Consider the following 25,580-nt stretch of genomic DNA (forward strand, 5'->3'; position numbering starts at 1 on the left):
AAAATACAATATTCTTACCAAATAGCGATCTTGCGGGCAGTAAACACTCAATATCTGTGAGAATAAAGCATTTTATGTATGTAAAATATGTTCATAATTTAGGTAACTTCTTGTACATGTGAAAAATTGAAAAATGGCCTTGCTTTATTAGGTAAACATATACATATACAGTAAAAAGAAAAATGTCAGAGATATATTGGAATATAGTGGACCTTGCCGTTTACGGATATATAAAAGGATAAATATTTTACAATTAGTTATGGGTAGATAGCTGAACTCCAGGCAAATTGCTAAATTTACATTTGGAATACACAAATGGGAACTGTTCTACATGCTAAAAGATTGTAATTGTCTCCAACCAGTTGTAAGATTTACATGGCCCTCGTTCAGAGGCGGACTGACAACTCATGGGGTCCCCGGGCAATAGGAGATTATGGGGCCACACAGTACACACACACACACTATACACACACAGTGTACATACACACAGAATACACATACACACACACACACACACATAGCTGGATTCAGATAGCTTTACGCCGGCGTATCAGTAGATACGCCGACGTAACTCTGAATTTACGTCGTCCTAAATGTAAGCGTATTCTGGAAACACGAGTTTTACACTTAAATTAGGCTAAGATACGAGCGGCGTAAGTCTCCTACGCCGTCGTATCTTAGGGTGCAATATTTACGCTGGCCGCTAGGTGGCGCTTCCGTTGAATTCTGCGTAGAATATGCAAATGACTAGATACGCCGATTCAGAAACGTACGCGCGCCCGGCGCATTTTTTACGTCGTTTACGTACGGCTTTTTCCAGCGTAAAGTTAGTCGAACAAATAGCTGGCCTAGTCAATGTTAAGTATGGCCGTCGTTCCCACGTCGAAATTTGAAATGTATACGTTGTTTGCGTAAGTCGTCTGTGAATGGGGCTGGACGTAATTTACGTTCACGTCGAAACCAATACGTCCTTGCGGCGTACTTTGGAGCAATGCACACTGGGATATGTACACGGACAGCGCATGCGCCGTTGGTAAAAAAACTCAATCACGTCGGGTCACCAATCATTTACATAAAACACGCCCCCCTCATCCTCATTTGAATTAGGCGCGCTTACGCCGGCCCCATTTACGATACGCCGCCGTAACTTAGGAGGCAAGTGCTTTGTGAATACAGCACTTGCCTCTCTGACTTATGGCGGCATAGCGTAAATACGATACACTACGCCGCCTCAAAGATACACGCATCTACCTGAATCTAGCTATCAGTGTACATACACACAGAATACACATACACACACACTGAAAAGGTACTGGAGAGGCAGGGCAGCTATAATCTTGGGATTTTTTTAAAAACATATAGCCAGATTCAGGAAGAGTTACGCCGGCGTATCAGTAGATACGCCGTCGTAACTCTGAATCTGCGCCGTCGTATATTTAAGTGTATTCTCAAATTGAGATACACTTAAATCTAGCTAAGATACGACCGCCGGCGCCGTTGTAACTTAGCTGTCTATTTACGCCGGCTGCTTGAATGCGAGATACGCTTATTCACGAACGTACGCTTGCCCGTCGCAGTAAAGATACACCGTTTACGTAAGGCGTTTTCAGGCCTAAAGATATTCCACCAAAAAGATGGCGCAGCCAATGTTAAGTATGGACGTCGGAACCGCCTCGAATTTTTAAATTTTTACGTTGTTTGCGTAAGTCGTCCGTGATTGGGGCTGGGCGTAATTTACGTTCACGTCGAAACCAAAAAGTCTTTGCGGCGTAATTTGGAGCATGCGCACTGGGATATGTCCACGGACGGCGCATGCGCCGTTCGTTCAAAACGTCAATCACGTCGGGTCACGATTCATTAGCATAAAACACGCCCACCTCTTCACAATTTGAATTAGGCGCGCTTAGGCCGGCACATTTACGATACGCCGCCGTAACTTAGGACACAAGTGCTTTGTGAATACAGCACTTGCCTCTCTAACTTACGGCGGCGTAGCGTATATGATGTACGCTACGCCTGCCTAACGTTAGGCACATCTATGTGAATCCAGCTAATAGATTTTTACTGAGGCTGTCAATCCTGGGGGAGGGGGGGGGGGGCTAGTGGCATGGGGCCTTCGGGCAGTGCCCGACTGCCCGAATGGCCAGTCCGGCCCTGCCCTCGTTGTTGAACCATACAGCAATACTATGTAGATTAGTGGTTCACAACCTTCTAGTGCCGTGACCCCTTGATAAAATTTCCCAAGTTGTGGGGACCCCCAACGGATACTTAGCGCTCCCTCAGTCCCTTCCACTCGTACAGTATTAAAACCCCTTATGGTCTCCGCAGCAGTGACACCTTTGCCAAAATCAGGAGATAAGGTCTCCTCCAGCCCCTCCCACTTCACATTCCTCACCAGTCAGCTGACATCTAGTCTCTGCCCCCCAGCCATGCCGTGAACTGAATGGGTGGCTGCGAAGAGGCTGAGTGGGCCACCGCAAGCTCCAGGGACAGCCCTGCTGGGCAGCCATGAAAAGGCTGGGAGATTCAGGAACAGTCCAGGATTCGGTGACCCCTGGCAAATTGTCATTCGACCCCCAAGGGGGTCCCGACCCCCAGGTTGAGAACCACTGTAGATGAAAAACAGCAGACATAGCCTTTGCAGTTTATGCCCATTGCAGTATTATTTATTGATCTTACCATCTGATATTCTTTTTCTCTGCTTCTTTCTTTTACTGAGGATCCAAATAAATATTATCAGTGGTATCAGTGCTGTTCCCATTGTCCAGAGGTATATTCTTTTAATGTTTTGTTTGTCTATAGAAAAGAAAATAATAAAATAAACCAGACCCTTTATACTGAGATTCATAAAAATAAAAGTGTATTATCATTTCTGATAATGCATTTGGCTGCTTGACGCTGTACACACACTTAATACTCAAAATGATACATTGTTCAAGTTATCCATCAAAGACGTACCTTGAATAATGAGTTCAACCCATGTCGTTTGTATATGGTTTAAATCTACATAGCACACATATTTCCCAGCATCAGATTTACGTAACCTCTTTAATAAGAGAGACAAATTTCCTTTGTAGAATTCCTCTGGAAACATTTGTGTTCGCTCTTTGAATTCAGCTGCTTGATATTTTGGTTGGTCTTTTTCGTAGTGAAAACTGTGAACCACAGCATCGTTCTCGGTCTGCCAGTTCACAATCAGATCTTTTAGATGAAATGTAGCCTTATAATTAACAATGCAGGGTAGAAGCACGCTTTCTCCAATGGTCCCGGTCATCACCACAAATGAGTTGTATCCTGGGTAAAACAAACATGAATTCAAAGAATTAAACTTATGGCTACCTGACCGATTTCTATTTATTTAGCTTTTTTAATTAAATTGTTTTAAGACATGGGTGCTCAACCTTTGGCCTTCCAGCTGTTACGGAACTACAGGTCCCATGGGGCCTCTGCCATTGGTAGTCACGCTTTTAACTGTCAGCAACTTGCAATGCCTCATGGGACTTTTAGTTTTACAACAGCTGGAGGGCCACAGGTTGAGCACCCATGCTTTAAGGTCTGCTCAAACCAGAATGCAGTACGGAAAAGGCACATTTCTCACACTGCACAGGACTGTGCTGCACGTGTTAGATGTGAGTGGATTCTATCAATTGTTAATGGCACCCCAAAAGCATCTAGCAAATGCTGCAATGTTTGCTGACACCAAACTGCATGGTACCACAGTACCATGCAGTTTGATACGGTTTGATTTTTCAAAGTCATGCCTGCCCTACTTTTTGTGTGTCCCTGTGCATTTGGCAGCCCATTGAAATAAATGGTCTGTGAAGAAATTTTTGGGGGAAAAAATTGTCCTTACCTCAGATTCAGGATTAAAAATGAAAAACAAGGTCAAATATTTAGTGAGAATCCTTTTCTGACATAACCACATCTTATTTTTACAAGAAAGCACTTTAGATTTTAACCACTTGACCTCTGGAAGGTTTTAACCCCTTCCTGACCAGAGCAATTTTTGCTATTCAGCACTGTGAGGCCTCGTACACACGACCGTTTTCCTCGACAAAATCCATCAATAAAATTGGCGGCAGAGCCTTTTTACCGAGGAAAACGGTCGTGTGTATGTTTTTCGTCGAGAAAACTGTTGTGGATCTCGACGAGAAAAAAAGAGAACATGTTCTCTTTTTTCTCTTCGGGAGTCTCAATTTCCTTGCCGTGTTTCTCGTCGGGCTGGTTTACGATGAGAAACACGTTCGTGTGTATGCTTAAAAACCTGCGCATTCTCAGAATAAAGTATGAGACAGGAGGGCACCTTCTGTAAAAGTAGCGTTCGTAATGGAGATAGCACATTTGTCACGCTGTAACAGACTGAAAAGCGTGAATCGTCTCTTACCAAACTTTTACTTAACACGCAGTAACATGAAATTAGCAAAAGCAGCCCCAAGGGTGGCGCCAATGGAATCGAACTTCCCCTTTATAGTGCCGTTGTACGTGTTGTACGTCACCGCGTTTGAGACCGACAAAATTTTGTCTTGACAGTGTGTATGCAAAGAAAGCTTGTCAAGATTTTCGACAAGCCTGACAAGAAACTCGTTGAAGAAAACAAGGTTTCTTTTACGACGAGATTCTCGGTTGTGTGTATGAGGCCTAATATTTTAACTGGCAATTGCGCAGTCATGCAACACTGTACGCAAATTAATTTATATCAATTTTTTTCACTAAAATAGAGCTTTCTTTTGGTGGTATTTGATCACCACTGTATTTTTTACTTATTTAAATGAAAAAAGACCGAAAGTTTTATAAAAAATGATATTGTCAACTTTCTGTCATAAAACATATGCAATACAAAAAAAATCTAATTTCTTCATGAATTTAGGCCAAATTGGATTCTGCTACATGCCTTTTGGTACAAACTATGGTATATATACTGGAATATTCACAGCATGGGACCCCTGCACATTGCACATTGCCCTTTCCTACATTACTGGGGCATGCATGCAGAGCTGGAGACACACAGCAGCACAGAACTGAGGGCGGGAATTGCTGAAGTTAATTTTTCATATTACCAAGCAAATGATTGGTTGCTAGGAAACGTTAAGTCCAGCAGTTGCCACCCATCTTCTATTCAGCGCTGCTTACTGCCTCTCTCTCCTGGCTGTGGATCCGACGGCCGGCCCTGGGTGTCAGTCACCCGGGAAAGTTCACCCAGGTAAGGTCCACACTTGGGCACCCCTGCACCCAGTCACAGCTGACCTCTCCCTACCCTGACTGTCAAAGCGCCACCACTGCTGCCTGTGCCGGCTGTCACCCCCCAATGCGTGGCACGCAGGACAGACTGCCCATCCGGCCCCCCCCCCCCTGTTGGTACCCTTGCACATCAGCTCTCACTCTCACTGCTACCTCAGCTAATGCATAATTTTATTCTTTCCATTGTTTTTGAAATACACTTTTGGGTGAGTTAGATTAGACCATTCTTCCAGAAGTGCATTTGTGATGCCAGGCACTGATGTTGGACTCGAAGGCCTGGCTTGTAGTCTCTGCTCTAATTTATCCCAAAGGTGTTTGTTCTATCGGGTTGAGGTCAGGACTCCATGCAGGCCAGTCTAGTTCCTCCACCCCAAACTTGCTTTACCCTAAAAAAAATGTTTTTCTTCATTTTCCATGACTGTGACAAACAATTGCAACTTCAAACTCACCACGCTTCTTACTAAATACCTTGGACTGTCTACTTTCCAAAGAGGGGTATTTGCACTGTCCTGGTGTTTTTGGGCCTCAAGAAATATATCATAGGAATAGCTTTCCTACAGACTAAATAATGAACACTGATTTGTGTTATTTTCTTCAAAGAAATGTAGCAGAATACAGTTTGTCCTAAATTTATGAAGAAAGATTATTTATTTGCAAATTTCTTTAACAGAAACAACATTTTTTTTCTTTTTTTTTGTTTGTTAGCAAAATAATAATAATAATAATAATAATAATAAAAAAAAGTAGTGATTATTTATCACCAAAAGAAAGCTATATTTCTGGGGGAAAAATGATAAAATGTAATATGAGTGCTGTGTTGCATGACCATGCAATTGTCATTCAAAATGTGACAGTGCCCAATATTTAAGTGTGACAATTGTCACAAAAAATTGAGGCAGCCCAGCAGTGCTACATGGACACTCTAGTGGGTGGAACAATAGCATGCAGAAGGAAAGTGTAGGTATTGGACGTTCACAGAAGTGTCAGATGTTGAAGATTTCAGTGATGGATGTAGCTCAGCAAAAGAGCAAAAATTGGAGTCACAAGTGCAGAGGCTTATAAGTTTTATTGTTCTTTTTTGAGCTGGCTTTTTTTGGTAACAGATTAAATCTCATATATCGTACATTTTTCTGAGATGTGAAAGTAGGACACTCTTCACCACAAACTGTGTAGATAAAGGACACAACGTCACCTCATTGAATTAATATGCAATTAATTACCAAATATTGTGGAAAACCCCTATTCAAATACTATTATGATAGCAAGCCGGCACTTCTCTGTGACAATAATGTATTTAAATCAGTATTAAACCCAAAAGCAAATGTTTAATATATTGCAGCTTACCAATTCTTAGATGTGATGGCTGAATTTGTTTCCTGAAAAGCTCTCTTGCAGTTACAGGGTTGAGAAAAACCATGGAACACTGGCAGGGGTACTTAAAATGATCAGCTTTTATTTATTTATGTAAAACCTTTATCCCAAAAGGAAAAAAACTGCTGCTGTAACTGATTATGATGTTTATTTAAATCTGATAGCATATCTAACACCCCCCCCCCCCCAGACTAACAATGCTGCTGTCCAAATCTACCCCCAATGCTTATTCATCCAGAGTGGAGAGTTGTGTCTTATTGTGTTATTGGCCAGTTTTTGCATATTGAATGGCATTTGAAAAATTGCATTTCCCTATGCTTTGGTTCTCCTCTTGGCTCATTTTGGTGAGGGTCTCCCCTCATTTGGGTTGATCTGCCTGCCCGTTTGCTATTGGACAGACACCTGATTCACATATAGTGCCTTGATGGAAGTACGTTTATGCCCCTTTTTTTGGGTACCCCAGAATCAGTATATATTAAATGTAAGTGTTTATATAAAACGCATGGCATGATTTTCAATGAATTCATTTGTATATCTAGAAATGTATAATTATGTATGTCTAGTTCTCTTACAGCATCTCTACTTACCCATCTGCCCTCCAAAAAAAACAGAAGAAGCCGACAAGGCAAAACATGGTGGGTTGGTTCCATTTAATCTGACTGATTACATTTTGATATCCATGTTATATCTGATCAGATACCAAAGTGTTCATACCTTTTGGAGACTAGGGGGGATGTATGGGGTCTAGTAGTTAGATGCTGTTACATTATGTTATAACTAAGTGTATTATGTTTCTTGAGACACATTTTAACAAATTTAATAAAAGTATATTATAATTTTACATGGTATATAACTTAGTTATTCCAAAGGAAGGTTTTCAGCACCTTTAAAGTCCCAATATTTTTTCTCTTTGTGCATATTTCTACCCCAGGATGTGGTGCTGAGTTTTCAACTGAATACATTTCCATATAGAAAATTACCTCCTGTAAGTTTTTTGTGTTTGTGTCTACTAATAATAATTTTTGTGTATTTTTAGCAAAAATATTGTTTTGATATTTTTTTTTGGGGGGGGGGGGGTCTTGTCAGGTAGGCTGTATGGGGCCCTGTGATTTCTAACAGCAGCCCTGCTTGTTTATATGTGTATTGTTCATATGGTGACAAAAACAAAAACAAACTGTAAAGTGACAAACTCACATTAGACTGAAAATGAATACTTTAACTACACCCCATTTCCCTCTTGATATGCAGTATTTCTTATACTACTGCCCTCAGTGTTATTCTTATCATGTGATTTCTGTGTGTGGAACCAGCACAATCCATCTATCGATAAGGTAACTGTTAGTATCGCATATTCAGATGGACACCAATCATTCTCATGGCTGATTAATACCTCCAAAAGTAAATTCATGAGATTAATGGATAAAGATTATATAAAACAATCACAGGTACTGGGGAAATTTTAATTTAGAAAGGCTATAAAAATGAGTTCATAGGTAGGGAAATTTGAAAGATACAAGGAATAGACGGAGAGACACTGATTCAGGATAATGTAAAACAAAACAATAAAAACAAGGACTTTGGACTGGCACTAGTTATGAACTATAATGTACAATATAACAAAACTGAAAAAAATGTTAACAAACATTGGTTTATAATAAATAATCTACAGTATCTGACAAATTGAACTTCATATAAATATGTGAAAGCCCCCACATTAAAAAAATATGTTGGTAAGAAATATAATTGACCCCTCCTCAGGGTGGTACATTTTTAGGAGAAAGGGTTTCTTTGCATGCAGCAGGTGTTATGTCTACCAGTATGTAAATAAAAATGCAAAACAAAGATAAACTTTTACAATATCTACAAATAATAAAAAGGTATCCCATAAGGGGTTTCATCACCTATAACGAAGGGGGGGGGGGGGGTGATATACATACTGCAGTGCCCTTGTGGCCTGCAATATGTAGGCTGAACAACCAGAACCCTAGTAAGAAAGACTAGGGTACAATATTAATTTACAATATTAAGATATTTAGCCAAGAGACCACCTTCTATTGGCCATATAATCTGCCCACTGCAGAGGAGAGTGGACCTGCTGTGGAACTAGAATTTCAGCTTCCCCATCAGGCTTCGCCCACTGCAGCATCACTAGTTGCTAGGAGGTCGATAGCCTCAATAATAACTACTGAAAGGATGAAGGTAGTGGCAACAAATATGCCGCTCTGCTACACTGCATACAGGAACAGGGCACTTTGCCTGTCTATATATAAATACTAATGAACCTCCTGGTATGGATGTCTTAACACTTCCTCAAGCTCAATATTTCCAAAACAGAGCTCTTAATATCCTGACTCCTCCATAAAAATCAATAATACAACTATCAATCCATCATCCCCGCACGGCAGGATGCTAGTGTATTCACTGATTATGAATTCTCCTCTTGATCCCACATCCAATCACTATCCAAATGTTGCTGCCTCAACGTTAATAGCATCTCCATGATATGCCCCTTCTTAACCAATGATACCACAAAGTTTCTAATTCACTCCCTGGTTATCGCCCGCCTCAACTATTGCAATCTCTTCCTTGTTGGCCTACCTTTACATAGTCTATCCCCCCTTCAGTACATCATGAATGCTGCTGTCGGACTCATCCACCTTACCAACCGTTTGGTGTCTGCTATTCCTTCTGCTCACCCAACTAATAAAATACCAATGGCAACCTACAAAGCCATCCATAAGTCTACCCCAAGGTACACCAACCTGGTCTCAAAATACAAACCAAACCATTCTCTTTACCTCTGCCAAGACCTTCTGCTTTCTAGCTCCCTTGTCACCTCCTCAGAAAAAGTAAAATGAAGGTCAAATAACATAAAATAAAACATACCTGGCACTGTTATCCATATTATACAGAGTATCGCTGAATTCCAATGGCCAATATGTGTGGAAAACATCTTAAAAATCATCTGAGGATGAAAGATGCATGAAATTCAATATAATAACAGTTATCGTATAGCAATAGAGCCACCAAACTTATTTTTAAGTAAATAGGTTTTCAAGTAAGAACAACGCTGATTAATGTGAAAAAAAAACTTAACAATGATCTTGTTAACTATGTAACTAGAAGGAGCAGCCATGCGATAAGGTTTACTGTTTTGTTGTTACGAGACGGAAATAAATATGTTCACATTTACAACACATAATTGGTTAAATGTTTTGCATAATGAAACTAATAATGGCAATAAATCAAAGTTCACAGCAATAACTCATGTTACACTTTTGGCCTCCACACTATGCCCATGGTAAATATATTATAAAACCATGTAATGTTCAGTTTTAGTGATCACTGAACAGATTTTTTTAAGGAATAATTTTAGTAAACAACTTTGGTAGCTATTATTTGCTACTTATGTGGTCCGCCTCCAGAATGAATGTGCTAATAGTGATCTTTAATGTTTGATTGTGTAGCAGAGATGTGTTGTTATACCACTAGTTAGGGCTGTATATTTAGTATTGGATTTATTGTGTGGGGGTGTACAGACAGTGGGGGTTATTTACAAAAGGCAAATCCACTTTGCACTACAAGTGCAAAGTGCACTTGAAATTGCACTGAAAGTGCACTTGGAAGTGCAGTCGCTGTAGATCCGAGGGGTAGATCTGAAATGAAGGGAAGCTCTGCTGATTTTATTATCCAATCATGTGCAAGCTGAAATGCTGTTTTTTATTATCCTTGTATGTCCCCCTCGGATCTACAGCAACTGCACTTCCAAGTGCACTTTCAGTGCAATTTCAAGTGCACTTTGCACTTGTAGTTTGCACTTGTAGTGCAAAGTGGATTTGCCTTTTGCAAATAACCCCCATTATGTTGCTGGCAATATAAAGGTATCAATACTGCCTCATAAATTGTATGAGTATAGGTCAGTCCTGGTAGGCTGATTGAAGCTAGACATAGGTGGATTGAACTTCAGAATGTTCAACAGGGACCAGCCAAATTTCAGTTCATATGTGGCTGCTCCCACTTTACAGAAGCTGGTTTAATGATTGACTTCTGTTGAACAGGTTTGTTGGAAAACAATTCTCGATCAGCAGCTTGTTGCCATATGTAGTTTTTCCTTCAGTCTATAGGGGGCAGTGTGTTATTGTGCCACTGAGCAGAGTGAAGGCTGAGAGAAACATTGGGCCAAATCCTCAAAAGGGATACGCAGGCGGAACTGCTGTTCAGCCTGTGTATCCCTGTGCCTATCTTTGGAACTGATCCTCAGAAGCAGTTTTCCAAAGATAGGCAGAAGATCTGACATCTGTAAGACACTTACACTGTCAGATCTTAGGATGCAGTACCGCATCCGCCGCTGGGGGCATTTCGCATTGAAATGCCGCTTTGCGTATGCAAATGAGGACTTACGGAGATCCACAAAGCTTTTCAGCTTTGTTTTTTCTGCGTAAGTTTGCGTTTGCATACGTAAAATTAGGGCTGCTTTTACAAGGTGTAAACTGTTTACACCTTGTAAAAACAGACCTTTTTTTCGATCGCCGCGATTTTTTTTAAATTTTTAATTTTATTTTTCGGCGCGTAACTTTTTTTTTACCCGACGCAACTTTATTGTCCCGTCGCAATCCACAAAGCCCGGCGTAACATAATTTTGCGCGCTGCCCGTCGGGAAAATGACGTCACGAGCATGCGCAGTACGGCCGGCGCGGGAGCGCGCCTCATTTAAATTGTCATCGCCCCCTGCAGAAGAGGACCGCCTTGCGCCGGAGACATTTAAGTTACACGGCCGAAAATTTCTAGGTAAGTGCTTTGTGGATCGGGCACTTAGGTAGAAATTTTCCGCCAGTGTAACTTAAATGGTAACAGTTAAGTTACGCCGCCTGGCTGAGGATTTGGCCCAATGTTCCTCCGCAGACTCCGTAGGGGTCCCCAGGGAAGCAGTGGTCTGATTGGACACTGTTACACTAAGTGACTTTTCCCCATTCTTCTGGACCCTTTTTTATGACATATTCCCAGAAATCAATGGCATGGTTCTGTACCTAGGGGGGTAACTCCAATGTTTTCTCAAGATAGGAACCATTTACCCAAAGATAGGAACCAAGTAAGCAAAAATGCTTTATCACCATGACCTAGTGAATATCTGGAGGAAACTGAATGCATCCACAAAATATTATACCCACTATTCAAATAACCATTGGGCCTCTTCCCATATTGACCACCTCTTCACCATCTTCTTCAGTGTTCCAGTATTCTGATTTAGTAGGATCATAGACATGTATTTCGATGTTGAACTGCAAGTAAAATATTTTTTTGGACATAATGATCCCCCAGATACCTCCCCAATCACCAACTGGGCAGCTCAGAAGGGCACAATTCTGGGCACTCTGATAAAATAGCGTCTCAATTGAAAAAAATCCTCTAAAGGAGGAAGAACAAACCTTGTCAAAATCGTTGATCCATTACTATTAAAAAAAAAATAATAATAATAATAATGCCATAAAAATATCCCATAGTTTGTGAACGCAATAACTTTTACGCAAACCATTTAATGTACACCTGGGATTTTTTTTTACCAAAAATATGTAGCAGAATACATATTGGCCTAAATTGATAAAGAAATAAAAAATTTTAAATGTTTTTATTGGATGTGTTTTATAGCAGAAAGTAACAAATATGTTTTTTTTTTCAAAATTGACGTTTTTTTTTTGTTTATAGCGCAATAAATAAAAACTGCAGAGGTTAATACCACCAAAAGAAAGCTCTATTTGTGGAAAAAAAAGCACATACATTTTATTTGGGTACAGCGTCACACAACCCCGCAGTTGTCAGTTAAAAGTAAAGCAGTGCCTTATCGCAAAAAATTACCTGGTCATTAAGGGCGTAATGAAAGGGCCATTTTTTGCCATTCGGCACTGCGTTGCTTTAACTGACACTTGCGCGTATGACAAGGCTCCCAAACAAAATTGACGTCCTTTTTTTCCCCACAAATAGATCTTTCTTTTGGTGGCATTTGATCAATTCTGCGTTGTTGTTTTTTTTTGCACTATAAACAAAAAAGAGCGACAATTTTGAAAAAAATCATTTTTTTTCATTTTTGCTATAAAAAATATCCCAAAAAAAGAAATAAAAAAATAGTTTTTCTCAGTTTAAGCCGATATATTTCTTCTACATATTTTTGGTAAAATAAAATCACATTAAGTGTATATTGATTGGTTTGTGCAAAAGTTATAGCGTCTACAAAATAGGGGATAGATTTATGGCATTTTTACAAAAAAAATTTTTTTTTACTAGTAATGGCAGCGATCTGCGATTTTTATCGTGACTGCGACATTATGGTGGACACATCGGACACTTTTGACGCTATTTTGGGACCATTGTCATTTATACAGCGATCAGTGCTATAAGAATGCACTGATTACTGTTTAAATGACACTGGCAGGAAAGGGGTTAACCACTAGGGGGCGAGGAAGGGGTTAAGTGTGTCCTAAGGAGTGATTCTAACTGTGGGGAGGCTGGGCTACAAGTGACACGACATTGATCCCTGCTCCTGATGACAGGGAGCAGTAGATCAGTGTCCTGTCACAAGACAGAACAGGGAAACGCCTTGTTTACATAGACATCTTCCTGTTCTGTCGCTCTGAGACATGATCGCCTGACACCGGCAGACATCAAGTCTGCGGGTCCCACGGGCACGGTCACTGAGCTTGCTGCAGGGACACGCGCTGAGCGCCCGCACAGCGCAAGTTCAAAGCAACGTACCTGTACGTTGCTTTGCGCAGCCGTGACATTCTGCCCACGTATATCTACAGGAGGCGGACAGCAAGCAGTTAATCTGTAACAAATGTTGACAGACCCAAAGATGCAAAAACAGCACTCCTAAATGAGCCAATAACAGATATCCCCAGACACACTCAGACCTTAAAAGGAGTTGTAAATAAAAAAAAAATTATGCTGAAATGACTGTTTACAGGGTATAGAGACATAATAGTTAACTGATTCCTTTTAAAAACGATTAAAAATAGATACAAATCAATCACATAATGTATCTGTAGTTTCTAGTTTCGTTTTTGCATGTCGTTTCCTGCCTCTCTGCTGTACAGAGCATACAGAGCCACAGAGCAGTGATGGTTTGGAAAATGAAACTGATCCAAAGGGGAGGTGCTGTGGGGTTTTAGACACACAGTAATCACACCTCCTTGAAGTTAATGACCACAGAGAGAAAGCTCCCAGCACTGTGGTTATCAGGAAACAGACAACCAGGAAGTGTGGAGATCAGAGAATAATTACAGCAACTTGAGAGCAAAAACTAACAATGAGGACATGAAAACAGCACTGCATTAAGGTAAAGGAAGCTATTAAGATTAAAAAAATATCCTTTACAAACCCTTTAATATTCTTCATGTTTTTGGCAGCAAGGATGAGGATTGCTAAAGCCTTGAAAATCTCCAGTTGTTCAAATAGTGGCCATCAAAAACAATCTGTCCTGTATTATGCTTTACTTGATCTGGGATCCCTGACTATGATATTTGCAATCTACGGATTAATGACAGGAAAAGGGGAAGGTGTTTAGGCCCCCATGGGAGGAGCCATCCACTGTTACTTCTCTGCATTATTTTCTCCTTCTTCTATTTTATCTCTCGTTTTCCCCTTCCATTTTTACTTAAAAACAAGGAGAACCCCCTAGGTGGGACTTTGAATGGCAGAATTTATGTTTCGGCATTAAATGAATGGTGCAGGACTCAGGTGTACAAGTATTCAGGCAGAGACTGAGTTGTCGAGCAAAACAGGAATACCATATATAAAACGCTAAATCAAAATAACATTGGTGTCCAAGCAATGATGAAAAAGATGTGAAGTTTATTGCTGTTATGGAACTATGCATGCTGCCTGGACATCGATAACCATCATGCAGTGAGGACTACAAAGAACTGCATGGCTTGTTACAATTGGATTTATCAGATTGGATTCTGAGCTCAAAGGGTTAATTATAGGAGGGACTCTTCCACTGCTGAATGCTAATATTCCCTTTGCATAGCTAATGGACTCTCCTTTGTGTAGTACAGCCTCCTGTCAGGTGTATGCTGGTGGGAGTATGTGTATAATTGTTTTAAAGGTTAATTGAATTCTATTGATAAAGGAAGGTGTCTGATCAATTTAATGTTAAATGTAAGCTTGGAGCCAAAACGTCTAGAAGACTGATTGGCTCAAGGGAATGTCATTATTTCAAAGTATCTGTATTGAAGCCCCCCCTGTGTGAGGAGGGGGGGGGGGCGGAGAGTGTCATTGTTCCTGTACAGTGTTGTAACCACATATAAGCGAGGTGAAATGTGCCATTAAAGACAGTCTACTTGACCCTTCAAACGTACCCTTGTCTCGTTCTTGGAAGGGCGTTCGATGGGATATACCGGCTGTACCTGCATATTACAACTTGTCAGGGAAAAGGACGTCTCCAACGGCTGATACCCTCTCACTACCAGTGGGTAGTCGTTACAATTGCACTGAAACACTTAAAAAGCCAACAGTCCTCTGTGATAAGGGTAATACAAATCGCCAGCTAACATCTGTGTGATGATGAAAAAAGACACAGTCAAACAGCCTTACAATCTGCTGCACATAAAACCACAGGCAAAGCTCTACTGGCAGGGAGAGGGGGCGTATGGAGCCCAAAAACAGCACGTCCGTGCTGTGACAGTCATACTCGAACCAGAGGTGGCGGACGGTCGGCGGGGACTGTGGGGTGGTAGAACCGGAGCTGTGGAGGGGCTCGATGGTATACGTTGGAGCTCCAAACTCGTGTGTGCTGGTGGCTTCTTGGTCGGAACTTCTCAACCAATCAGGGCAGCGGAGCGGGAACGAGGCTTGGAGTCAGCCGAGATGATAGGCTGCTGCCGACCAATGCGGCTGTGCTGTGGGAGCCTGTGCTAGCAAATTGATTGGTGGCTGGAAGTCAGATGAGCTGGATGGCTGGACGGGGGTGGCTAGATCCAAGTCTATCAGGCTGCAGTCATGACGACGCGTTTTTCATCATCACACAGATGTTAGCTGGCGATTTGTATTACCCTTATCACGGAGGATTGTTGGCTTTTTAAGTGTTTCAGTGCAATAAACTTCACATCTTTTTCATCATTGCTTGGACACTAATGTTATTTTGATTTAGCGCTTTATATATGGTATTCCTGTTTTGCTCACTGATTTTTCACATCACTCCTGATGTGCAACACCACACAGCTGCTTATCAAGATTTGGCAGAATTTTCTATGAATTATAGCCCATTATTTATATATTTTCTAACACCACTTCACCTGTCATTTGGCGCCAAACTTGTTTTTGTTGTTTAGAGACTGAATTGTCGCTGTCAATAAATGACGTAGTGCAGAGGCGTATCTAGTGAAAATAGCGCCTATGGCAAGCACTGAACTGCGCTTCTGTCAAAACATTTGAAACCCATCTTTCAGATAACCGAACAAAAGCTAACAAAACTAGTGATATTTATCATCCCTTGTGATACCTTGGGTTGTGACATATCCTCTTTATAGAGAAATCTGGGGTTTAAAGCGGGAGTTCACCCATAAAAAATGTTTTACCCTTAGATTGATGCTCATTTTGTCTAGGGGAATCGGCTAGTTGTTTTAAAATCGAAGCTGTACTTACCGTTTTAGAGAGTGATCTTCTCCGCCGCTTCCGGGTATGGTCTTCGGGACTGGGCGTTCCTATTTTGATTGACAGGCTTCCGACGGTCGCATCCATCGCGTCACGAGTAGCCGAAAGAAGCCGAACGTCGGTGCGGCTCTATACTGCGCCTGCGCACCGACGTTCGGCTACTTTCGGAAAATCGTGACGCGATGGATGCGACCGTCGGAAGCCTGTCGGAAGACTGTCAATCAAAATAGGAACGCCCAGTCCCGCAGCCCATACCCGGAATTGGCGGAGAAGATGCATCTCTAAAACGGTAAGTACAGCTTTGATTTAAAAAAAACTAGCCGATTCCCCTAGACAAAATGAGCAGGAATCTAAGGTTAAAAAATGTAATTTCCGGGTGAACCTCCACTTTGATTAGACCCCTGATTCCTCCTCTGCCCTCCAAGGCCAGGTAAATGCAGAACCAATACTGGAAGTGATGAAATCTTCATCACTTAAGGCCTCAGTTTTCACATAGGAGAGGGAGAAACTGATGTTCCTCCCTCTTCTTTGTGCGCTGCCAATCCGACCAGATGGGATGGGAGAACAGGGGAGGGCTGTGGCTGAACGCAGCAGGGATAGCGCTGCCATTGTCCATTAGCAAAGGTGCTGAAAAGGAGATCCTCCCTATGCTCGGGAGGAGGGAAGAAGAGATCCTCAGACCCTGGTAATTGCCTTGCTGCCCAGCCACTCAACAGCGCCCCCCTCATATGGCGCCCATGGCACTTGCCATGGCTGCCATACCCTAGATACGCCACTGACTTAGTGGGAGGTCTGATTTCAACCTCCGTTTCAACCTATAATGCTCCACGGAAGATGCAATATCCATTTCCCCACACAATAGCCTTGTTAAGCAGGTAGCAGGAACTTGCTTGATCATAGAATGCTCTTCCAGCATAGGCCAGGTCAGGCCTGTTCACAATCCTTCAGATAAGAGGAAAAAAGTGTGCTGGGTAATATCCCTTGCTCCCTGTTCTGTATGTGGGGATCTGTGGAGCGCACTGTCCAGGTAGGTAGACACTGTCTGGGTGGACGGCACTGACAATGCGAAAGACAGATCGGAGACTTTTGACACTTTTTTGGGACCATTGGCACCTATACAGCGATCAGTGTTATAAAAATGCACTGATTACTGTATAAATGTGACTGGCAGGGAAGGGGTTAACACTAGGGTGCGATCAAGGGGTTAACTGTGTGTTCCCTCACGTGTTCTAACTGTGTGGGGATGGGGCTAACTAGGAGAGATGACAGATCGCCGTTTGTACTTTGTAGAAAGACACAATCTGTCTCCTCTCTGAAAGCACAGGGATTTGTGAGTTTACACACACAAATCCCCTTGCTGGCTCTCGAGCATGCAATCGCACGTGGCCGGCGACGATTGTGCCCGCCAGTCACTCGCATTGGGTCCCCGCCATGCAACGGGCGCATGCGTCTAGCGGCTCTTAACGGGTACATGATTTTGCACACCCGTGCTTCTTTGCCGACATATATCGGTGTGAGCCGTTGGCAAGTGGATAAAGGAGTTTATGAAAAAAATAAACATCCATACTCATATCTGCTACAAACTGACTCTGGGTCACAGGTCCTGTGACCCAAGAGAAGCACAGCCAAAAAAGCTTTGGCCATACTTCCCTTTTAATCATACTCGTATTTACAATTTCCAGAATAAGTTCACATATTACCAATCTCCCTTCTTTAGGGCCAAGAAAATAAGGTTGCTATTCTAAATAACACATTAAGTAAGGTTTAATGAATTGAGTCTATTGCTTTTGCACTGCCCCAGTATATCAGCAATGGCAGATGCTGTGGCACTACTCTACACCTATCCTACCTTGGCATATTCTAATTTTCAGATGACAATTCAAAAATGTGTCAGTGCGCTGTAAATCCCACCCTTGTTTTGCTAAATCTCCTTTTTTTTATCACAATGTGTTAGGGATGTAATCAGAAAGGCTGCAGTCCACCCTTAAAGTTCATGTAAGGAACATGTAAAAACTGAGATTTCTATGGTCTAATATTTGTATTTATGTACCAAAGTACTGCTCACAAACATGATTGGACGCACTAACAAAACACGCAGGAGGAGATTTACTAAAACTAGAGCACACAGAATATGGTGCAGCTGTACATAGTAACCAATCAGCTTCTAACTTCAGCTTGTTCAATTAGGCTTTGACAATAAGCCCCCATTCACATCGGCGCAATTTGATGCCGAATCACAGCCTATAGCGGGCAACAGCACTGTCCCAATCGGTGCGACGCCGACTTTGCGGCGCTGCACCGATTTGCAAAAGTAGTTCTTGCACTACTTTTGGTGAGTTTGGGGGCAATTTCAATTGACGTCTGTACAGGAACCCACACAGAGGTCTTTCAAATTGCCCCCGAAATCGCACTGAATTGTGGGTTTGAAACGATTTCAAACCCGCGTTCAGTGTGAACAAGGGCTAAAACCTAGAAGTTGATTGGTTACTATGCACAGCTGCACCACATTCTGTGTTCTCCAGTTTTAGTAAATCCCCCCTATTGCATGTGAAATAAACCAATTGATTCAAAACTTTATAGTTTATAACTGTAAATGGGGAAATTCTATAAAAGTGAAAGATAAAAGCCAATTAGTTTCTTCTTGATAGTTGACAATTGACAACTGATTCAGAAAATACACTTTGATTGCGATTGGTTATTTTTTTAAAACATCAGAATATTTCATTTTTCCTTGTTTACAGAATATTTATTTTTCTACAGAAGCAGACACCATTGTGTTAGTGTAGGGGGAAAAAAAGGGGTTAACAATTATAAATTGCAAACATAGATAGATTTTAGGAAAAATTAGTGTCTGCAGGGGCTGATCTACTAAAAAAATTATATATATATATATATATATATATATATATATATATATATATATATATATATATATATATATTCGGGTTCACTTAAAATACACAGTCAAGTCTGTGGGAATTTAAAAACATAATAGGAGGTTTCTCCGAATTGGACATTTGAAGCAAGCATAGGATCCTAGGTCTGAAAATAATTCCTGTAGTTTATCAGCCTAATACTAAGAAATAATAGTAAGCATAGTCTCTACTTCCTAAAAACAACCTTTGTTTAATATTTGGCCAACTACATACAGAAACAATATGAAACAAATTTTACTCCAATTTTCTTGTACTTACTTACAGCACCTCCTTATTAGATCAGATCCAGAAATGTCCTGACTATATGAGAAGGAAGTCAAGTTGTTTATTATGAAGAAGAAACACCAGTGATAATCATTTAACTGTAAACCAAAGTTCACATAGATTTTATGAAGTACTTCCTTCTTATAAACCAAGTCTGTAATAAGGAAGAGATTAACATTAACCGATGAAGAATTTGTGACAAATTTCCAGAATGCAAATAACAGACAAAATTTAGATGAGTTTACAGTGGACAAATTTTGGCCCCCCCACCCATAATACCCTATGGACCCTTTAACTCTTTTACTCTGATCAGAAGATCCAAACAGGCAGTAATGGGAGGCTGGATATCTTTTCTTATACATGGGAGGACTGAGGGCAGCCAATAGCGTCAGTGTGTGTAAACTGGATAGCGAAAGATCACTAATTACATAGGAAGAGATTAGGATCAGTTGGTAAACTGTGATTTACTTCTGAATTGCAGTGGTGCATTACTGTACATCAACCTCCCTGTGTTCAGAGGCCTTTATTTTAAAGCGTTACTAAAGGATTTTTTTTTTATTTATTTTTTTAAATAACAAACATGTCATACTTACCTCCACTGTGCAGTTCGTTTTGCACAGAGTGGCCCCGATCCATGTCTTCTGGGGTCCCTCGACGGCTGTCTATGGTCCTCCCCGCAATTAGTCACCACAGTTAAGGCGAGAGCTCGCATGGTGGTCACTAATTGCGGGCGCACTGCCGTGATACAGCGAGCGTGCTACCGTGATACTGTATCACTTGGCCCCCGCCCCTCGGCACGCAGCGTCACTGGATGTGATTGACAGCAGCACTAGCCAATGGCTGCGCTGCTCTCAATCCATCCGCTCTAGCCAATCAGCGGGCAGGCTGAGCGGCGAAGAGGATTGCGGGACCGCTCGCGGGACTTTCGAGGGGTCAGGTAAGTATAAGGGGGGCTCGGGGGGGGGGGGGGGCGACAGCATCAGATGTTTTTTGCATAGATTGCATTAAGGTGAAAAAACATTTTCCTTTACAACCCCTTTAACCCAAAAGTCCTTCTAAGAACTACTGTATATGTCAGCAACAAATTGTATTGCTAATTCTTGGACAATCACCAATTTTGCTGCTTGTTTCAGTTATCATTGATTGGGGCTGTTTTCATTTAACCGCTTCCAGTCCAGGACAATTCTGGCATTTCTCTCCCACATGTAAAAAAAAAAACATATTTTTTTTGCTAGAAAACTAAATAGAACCCCCAAATATTGTATTTTTTTAGCAGAGGCCCTAGAGAATACAATGTTGGGGATTGCATAAAAGAAATCCAGTGGCTTGTTAGCTGCTAGGATTACTTTTACTTTATGCAGAATCGCTGCCCCAACAGAATTATATCTCGATCATTGCTGCAGCTCCAATGATGACCAAGATATCACCCTTCCCCTCCGAGGTTGGGCGGGAAGTGGTTACATTTTAGTCTGTGTGCGATTTAAAAGCAGTATTAAACCCAAAACCAAAAATCTATTACATTGAAGCTTACCAATCATTAGATGTGGTGGGTGCATCAGTTTTCATTTATTTGGCCTTTTTTCCCTATTTTTTTACCTGGGGATCTGGCCAGTAACACACCTCTGGTATTAGTGAGACACAACTCTGGGGGAATGAGCAGCGGAGGCACAGCATAGAGCAGCATTGTCAGTCTGGGGGTGAGGGGAGTGTTAAATCTTTTGTATATGTATTTGATCACTTGGTTGTAGGGTGATATATTTGTATATTGTTTCTGCATTTCACTTCATGTTTTACATGTTTTGAATTTTCACTTAACTTAATGTTTTCTTATTCTTTATAAACTATTAATATAGTTTATATTATCAAAGAATGTGTCTGCATTTTTAACACTGGAAACCCATGATGCAATAATATAAGGTACAGTATGCTGCTCTAGAAAACATAAAACAATCCCTTTTGAGTTATAAAACAGTACAAATAAAATATAATAAAAAAAAGTACATTGAAATATAAATAGAAACTACTAAACAAACAATAAAGTAGGTAAAAGAAAAAAAGCTAAATCCTAATTTCATGAAGGCATAACTGCAGTCAAGACAGTGCTGGGACAAGGTCAACCACTGCCCAGGGTGAAGATGCCAAACTGCGTCCCCTGGATGGAGCTAGTAGCAGCACATGTAGTGCATCAAAACAAATGTAACAGTTGTGGTATGCAGCATTCTTAGGGTCATTGTATACGGTACTGGTGTATGCACACACATCAGACACATGGCAGAAAATTCCTGCATAAAAAACAAGGATGAGCTGTGTAATTAATGCTTGTATTCACTTTTTTGCACGTACGTTTACATGTGCTTAAAAGTTCTTCTAGCTTTTCTTAAGTTGCATTGAATGCATGAATATATACATGTAGCACCCTCTTCTTAGGTAGGTGCTAGAGGTGAGATTTTTGGTGAGTGCAGGTACATTTAGGCAGGCTTAGCTGAAAGCTAGGCCTGTTTGTTTTGATCTGTGTGGGCTGGGAGTGGCCTAGAGTAGGCTGGTGACTCACAGATAGTATCACTTCTTGGTCACCTCCCTCTTGCTTCTGGAGGATTCTAGAAGAGAGGAACGGAAGAGAGGTGGGGCTGCCTGGGGTGTTCTAAGGAACCCTGACCAATACCCAACTTGGATTGGCAGGGGGGGCAGGCCTCCTTAAATACTTAGAGTCAGCCCAGCTGGGGGGGAGTTGTCGGGTGGAAGAACTGAGGGTGGAGTACTATGCTGTCTGGGCCTTTAAGGGTGCTCCCCATTCAGGGGGGGTGACCTTGATCCTGGGACGCCAGTGCCAGACAGATCCTTTCAAAATCGCATGGAGGATCTGAACAGGAGGCACAGAGGGGAGTAAGAGAGGCCAGAATTAGCTAGTACTGCCGGGCAAGTCTTCAGGAGGGACTCACCAGTTTTCAGCCAGGAGGGCTGGTGAGTGACACGGGCAGTCGGGAGGACTGGAGAGGCATGCCAGAGAGGACTAAGAGGAAACAGTCAGAGCTGGGTGTGGAGCCAGTGAGGATTGCAATATCTGCAACATCTTACTGGGAGCAGTAGTCCACCATAGGAAAGATAGCTATTTTTTGCTATATCAAAAGAGACAGTTGCTGAGGCCTGACTGAGTTAATGTTGGGCCTAACCATGTGCTAGCTGTACCTAGAACTGAAGTGTTGTGCAGGAGAGAAAGAGAGAGAGAGAGAGAAACAGTCTGCAAGCAAGTGTTGTTCTGCAGGAGACTGGAGCTATAAAGTGTTAATAGTGTCCCAAATGATTGAAAATACAATCAACCAATTGTTCGTTTTACTGGCCATCCCATATATTCCTATCCCTATCCTATCCCTATCCAAGTTCAAATGCCTCAATAAAAATACAAAACAATCACATATACTGTTCGTTGTCTCAAAAGTGATTGGGAAGTGAATTCCGGGCTGGGCAGGGCACAACTTTCAGCAGCCCTTATGGGGGTACCACTACATACACATATTTGTGCATATTTGTGCATATTCGTGTGTAAAATGGCATCCAGCAGATTTTAGTATTGTTTTTTTTTCTAATCTATATGCAGCGCAAGTTTACATTGCATTGAATTTAGATAAAAAAAAGCTTCAATGTCTAAGAATATGGTGTTTTTAGGTGTCTGTGTGCAAGAGGTCTTATGTCTCTTGCGCATGGGAGTAAAAAAAGCCACATTTTGTTTTAAATTGTCTTTATTAAGTTTATACAAATATAAAATCTTACATACTTTGCAAAAAACAATTTGCAAATCATTCAAGAAAACACAAAACATTCTCAAAATACATATTAATACATCAACAAAAAATTACACATACCGTATTTATCGGCATATAACACACACAGGCGTATAACACGCACACTAACTTTAAGAGGGCAGTATCAGGGGAAAAACTGCCACAGCCCCCTGCATATAATATGCAGGCACAGTTTACCCTCTATTTTCAGGGTAAAAAAGTAAGTACGCAAATGGATCTATCCTTTATCATACACTCAATGCGAAAATGGATCATACACCCCTCTTAAATTCTCCTGAACCAACTATAAATCAAAAGAAGAGAGAAAAAGGAAAGAGAAAAAAATATTGCATTTTTTTTTTCAAAATTGTCACTCTAGTTTTGTTTATAGCGCAAAAAATAAAAACCACAGAGGTGATCAAATACCACCAAAAGAAAGCTCTATTTATGGGAAAAAAAGGACGCCAATTTTGTTTGGGAGCCACATCGCACGACCGCGCAATTGTCAGTTAAAGCGACGCAGTGCCGAATCGCAAAAAGGGGTAAGGTCCTTAACCTGCATAATGGTCCGGGTCTTAAGTGGTTAAAGGAAAATTTAGTAAACAGTGTTGCCCCGATGTAAACACATCTATATCCCCCTCTTCCCCGTGTCTATTTATCTTTCCTTCCGAGGAGAGAGATTCTCATCTCGCTACCCCCATTAATGTCCCCCCCCCTTACCCGTGTCTATTTATCTTCCCTCCCTTCCCTTCCCCTATTACATATATTCTCTATCTGGGGGGGAGGGGGGACAGCAGGGGTCAGGCTCCTAAGTACCCCCCCCCACTCCCCATAATTCCCAAGTAGACCGAGGACTTTTTGAATTCTAGCCAACTCTTTCAAGTGTAGGAAATATATTTTCGCGCCAAAAATAATTAAATGTGGAACATTAATAATAAATAATAAAAATAGAGCTGCTCCCCTGAAAATAGAAGGTGATACCTCATATATTTTAGTGAATTAGTGATTGGTAGGGGGCGCTAGTGTATAAGGAATGTGAAAACCTTTTAATATATAGCAAAAAATAATTATTAATTGCTATAAAAATACCTAATTAATTAATGAATAAGCAATTACAAAATTCATGTGATATATATAAAAATATTAACAATCAAAATACATCAGCCAGTGACAGATTCCAGATGGAATTTGATAATGTCAATATATAGAAAAAAAGGAAAAAAGAACACAGAAAAAACTATTGCAGAGTGATGTGCTCCCAGAAACCATAAATCAACAATTTAAATGGCCAAATAAAATGGTGATAATGATAATGTCCTTGTGATTCCTAAAAAGGCGGTGAACCACTAAAAAAACACAAACATGAATCTTTTAAATAGTCCAAGAAATAGACATGCAATCCTCTCATAGACAACAGTGCTTCAAGTTATTTCTTCCACCAATAACGCAGACGACACCCAAAAGTGAGGATAATTAAATGCGCTTACCAAAGCGATATGACTCCTTTAGCTAAAAAGAGAGTCAAAACCGCTTGTGCAGTTTTTATGTCTGCAAACATATAATGCGTCCTCCAGTACTTTTAACATAGGCTGATCTTCTCCAAGCAGTCTCATAGATGGAACATAAAATAGAAAAACAGCTCCATAGTGCAACCGGTTTTTATTTTAAAATGATAAAACAAAACATGGGCCAAGTGGCCACTTACATTAAAAAGTGCCCATCCCGGCACTGGGTCTGCGGGCCTTGAATAGTGAGGTGACAAGCCTCAATTGCGTGTGGCGTGTGTCCCCTCTCGTCTCGCAGGTTAGCAGGGTCGGATGATGGGAAAGTGTAGTAAAAGCGTGACCAGGCTACGCCGCCGACGATCGTTTCGTAATACGACCCCCTGAAGACGTATTACGAAACGATCGTCGGCGGCGGATTGCATGTCTATTTCTTGGACTATTTAAAAGATTCATTTTTGTGCTTTTTTAGTGGTTCACCGCCTTTTTAGGAATCACAAGGACATTATCATTATCACCATTTTATTTGGCTATTTAAATTGTTGATTTATGGTTTCTGGGAGCACATCACTCTGCAATAGAGTTTTTTCTGTGTTCTTTTTTCCTTTTTTTCTATATATTGACATTATCAAATTCCGTCTGGAATCTGTCACTGGCTGATGTATTTTGATTGTTAATATTTTCATATATATCACATGAATTTTGTAATTGCTTATTCATTAATTAATTAGGTATTTTTATAGCAATTAATAATTATTTTTTGCTATATATTAAAAGGTTTTCACATTCCTTATACACTAGCGCCCCCTACCAATCACTAACTCTTTCAAGTGCCCTGGGAT

General features: G+C 41.0%; 1 protein-coding gene across 1 annotated transcript in view; it reads right to left on the bottom strand.

The window, feature by feature from the left end:
* The window catches only part of LOC120931620 (nucleotide-binding oligomerization domain-containing protein 2-like), a 45,616-nt gene extending 26,066 nt beyond the window's left edge, over positions 1-19,550 (bottom strand). The window contains exons 1-5 of the mRNA XM_040343242.1: positions 19,452-19,550; positions 9,496-9,574; positions 2,959-3,294; positions 2,680-2,796; positions 19-54 (exon numbers count right to left, since the gene is read on the bottom strand). Coding sequence (XP_040199176.1) covers positions 19-54; positions 2,680-2,796; positions 2,959-3,294; positions 9,496-9,574 — 568 coding nt within the window. The 5' untranslated portion in view covers positions 19,452-19,550. The remainder of the gene's footprint in view (positions 1-18; positions 55-2,679; positions 2,797-2,958; positions 3,295-9,495; positions 9,575-19,451) is intronic.
* Positions 19,551-25,580: the final 6,030 nt, after the last annotated feature.

This window comes from Rana temporaria, chromosome 3 (genome assembly GCF_905171775.1).
Source record: "Rana temporaria chromosome 3, aRanTem1.1, whole genome shotgun sequence".
Taxonomy (NCBI): domain Eukaryota; kingdom Metazoa; phylum Chordata; class Amphibia; order Anura; family Ranidae; genus Rana; species Rana temporaria.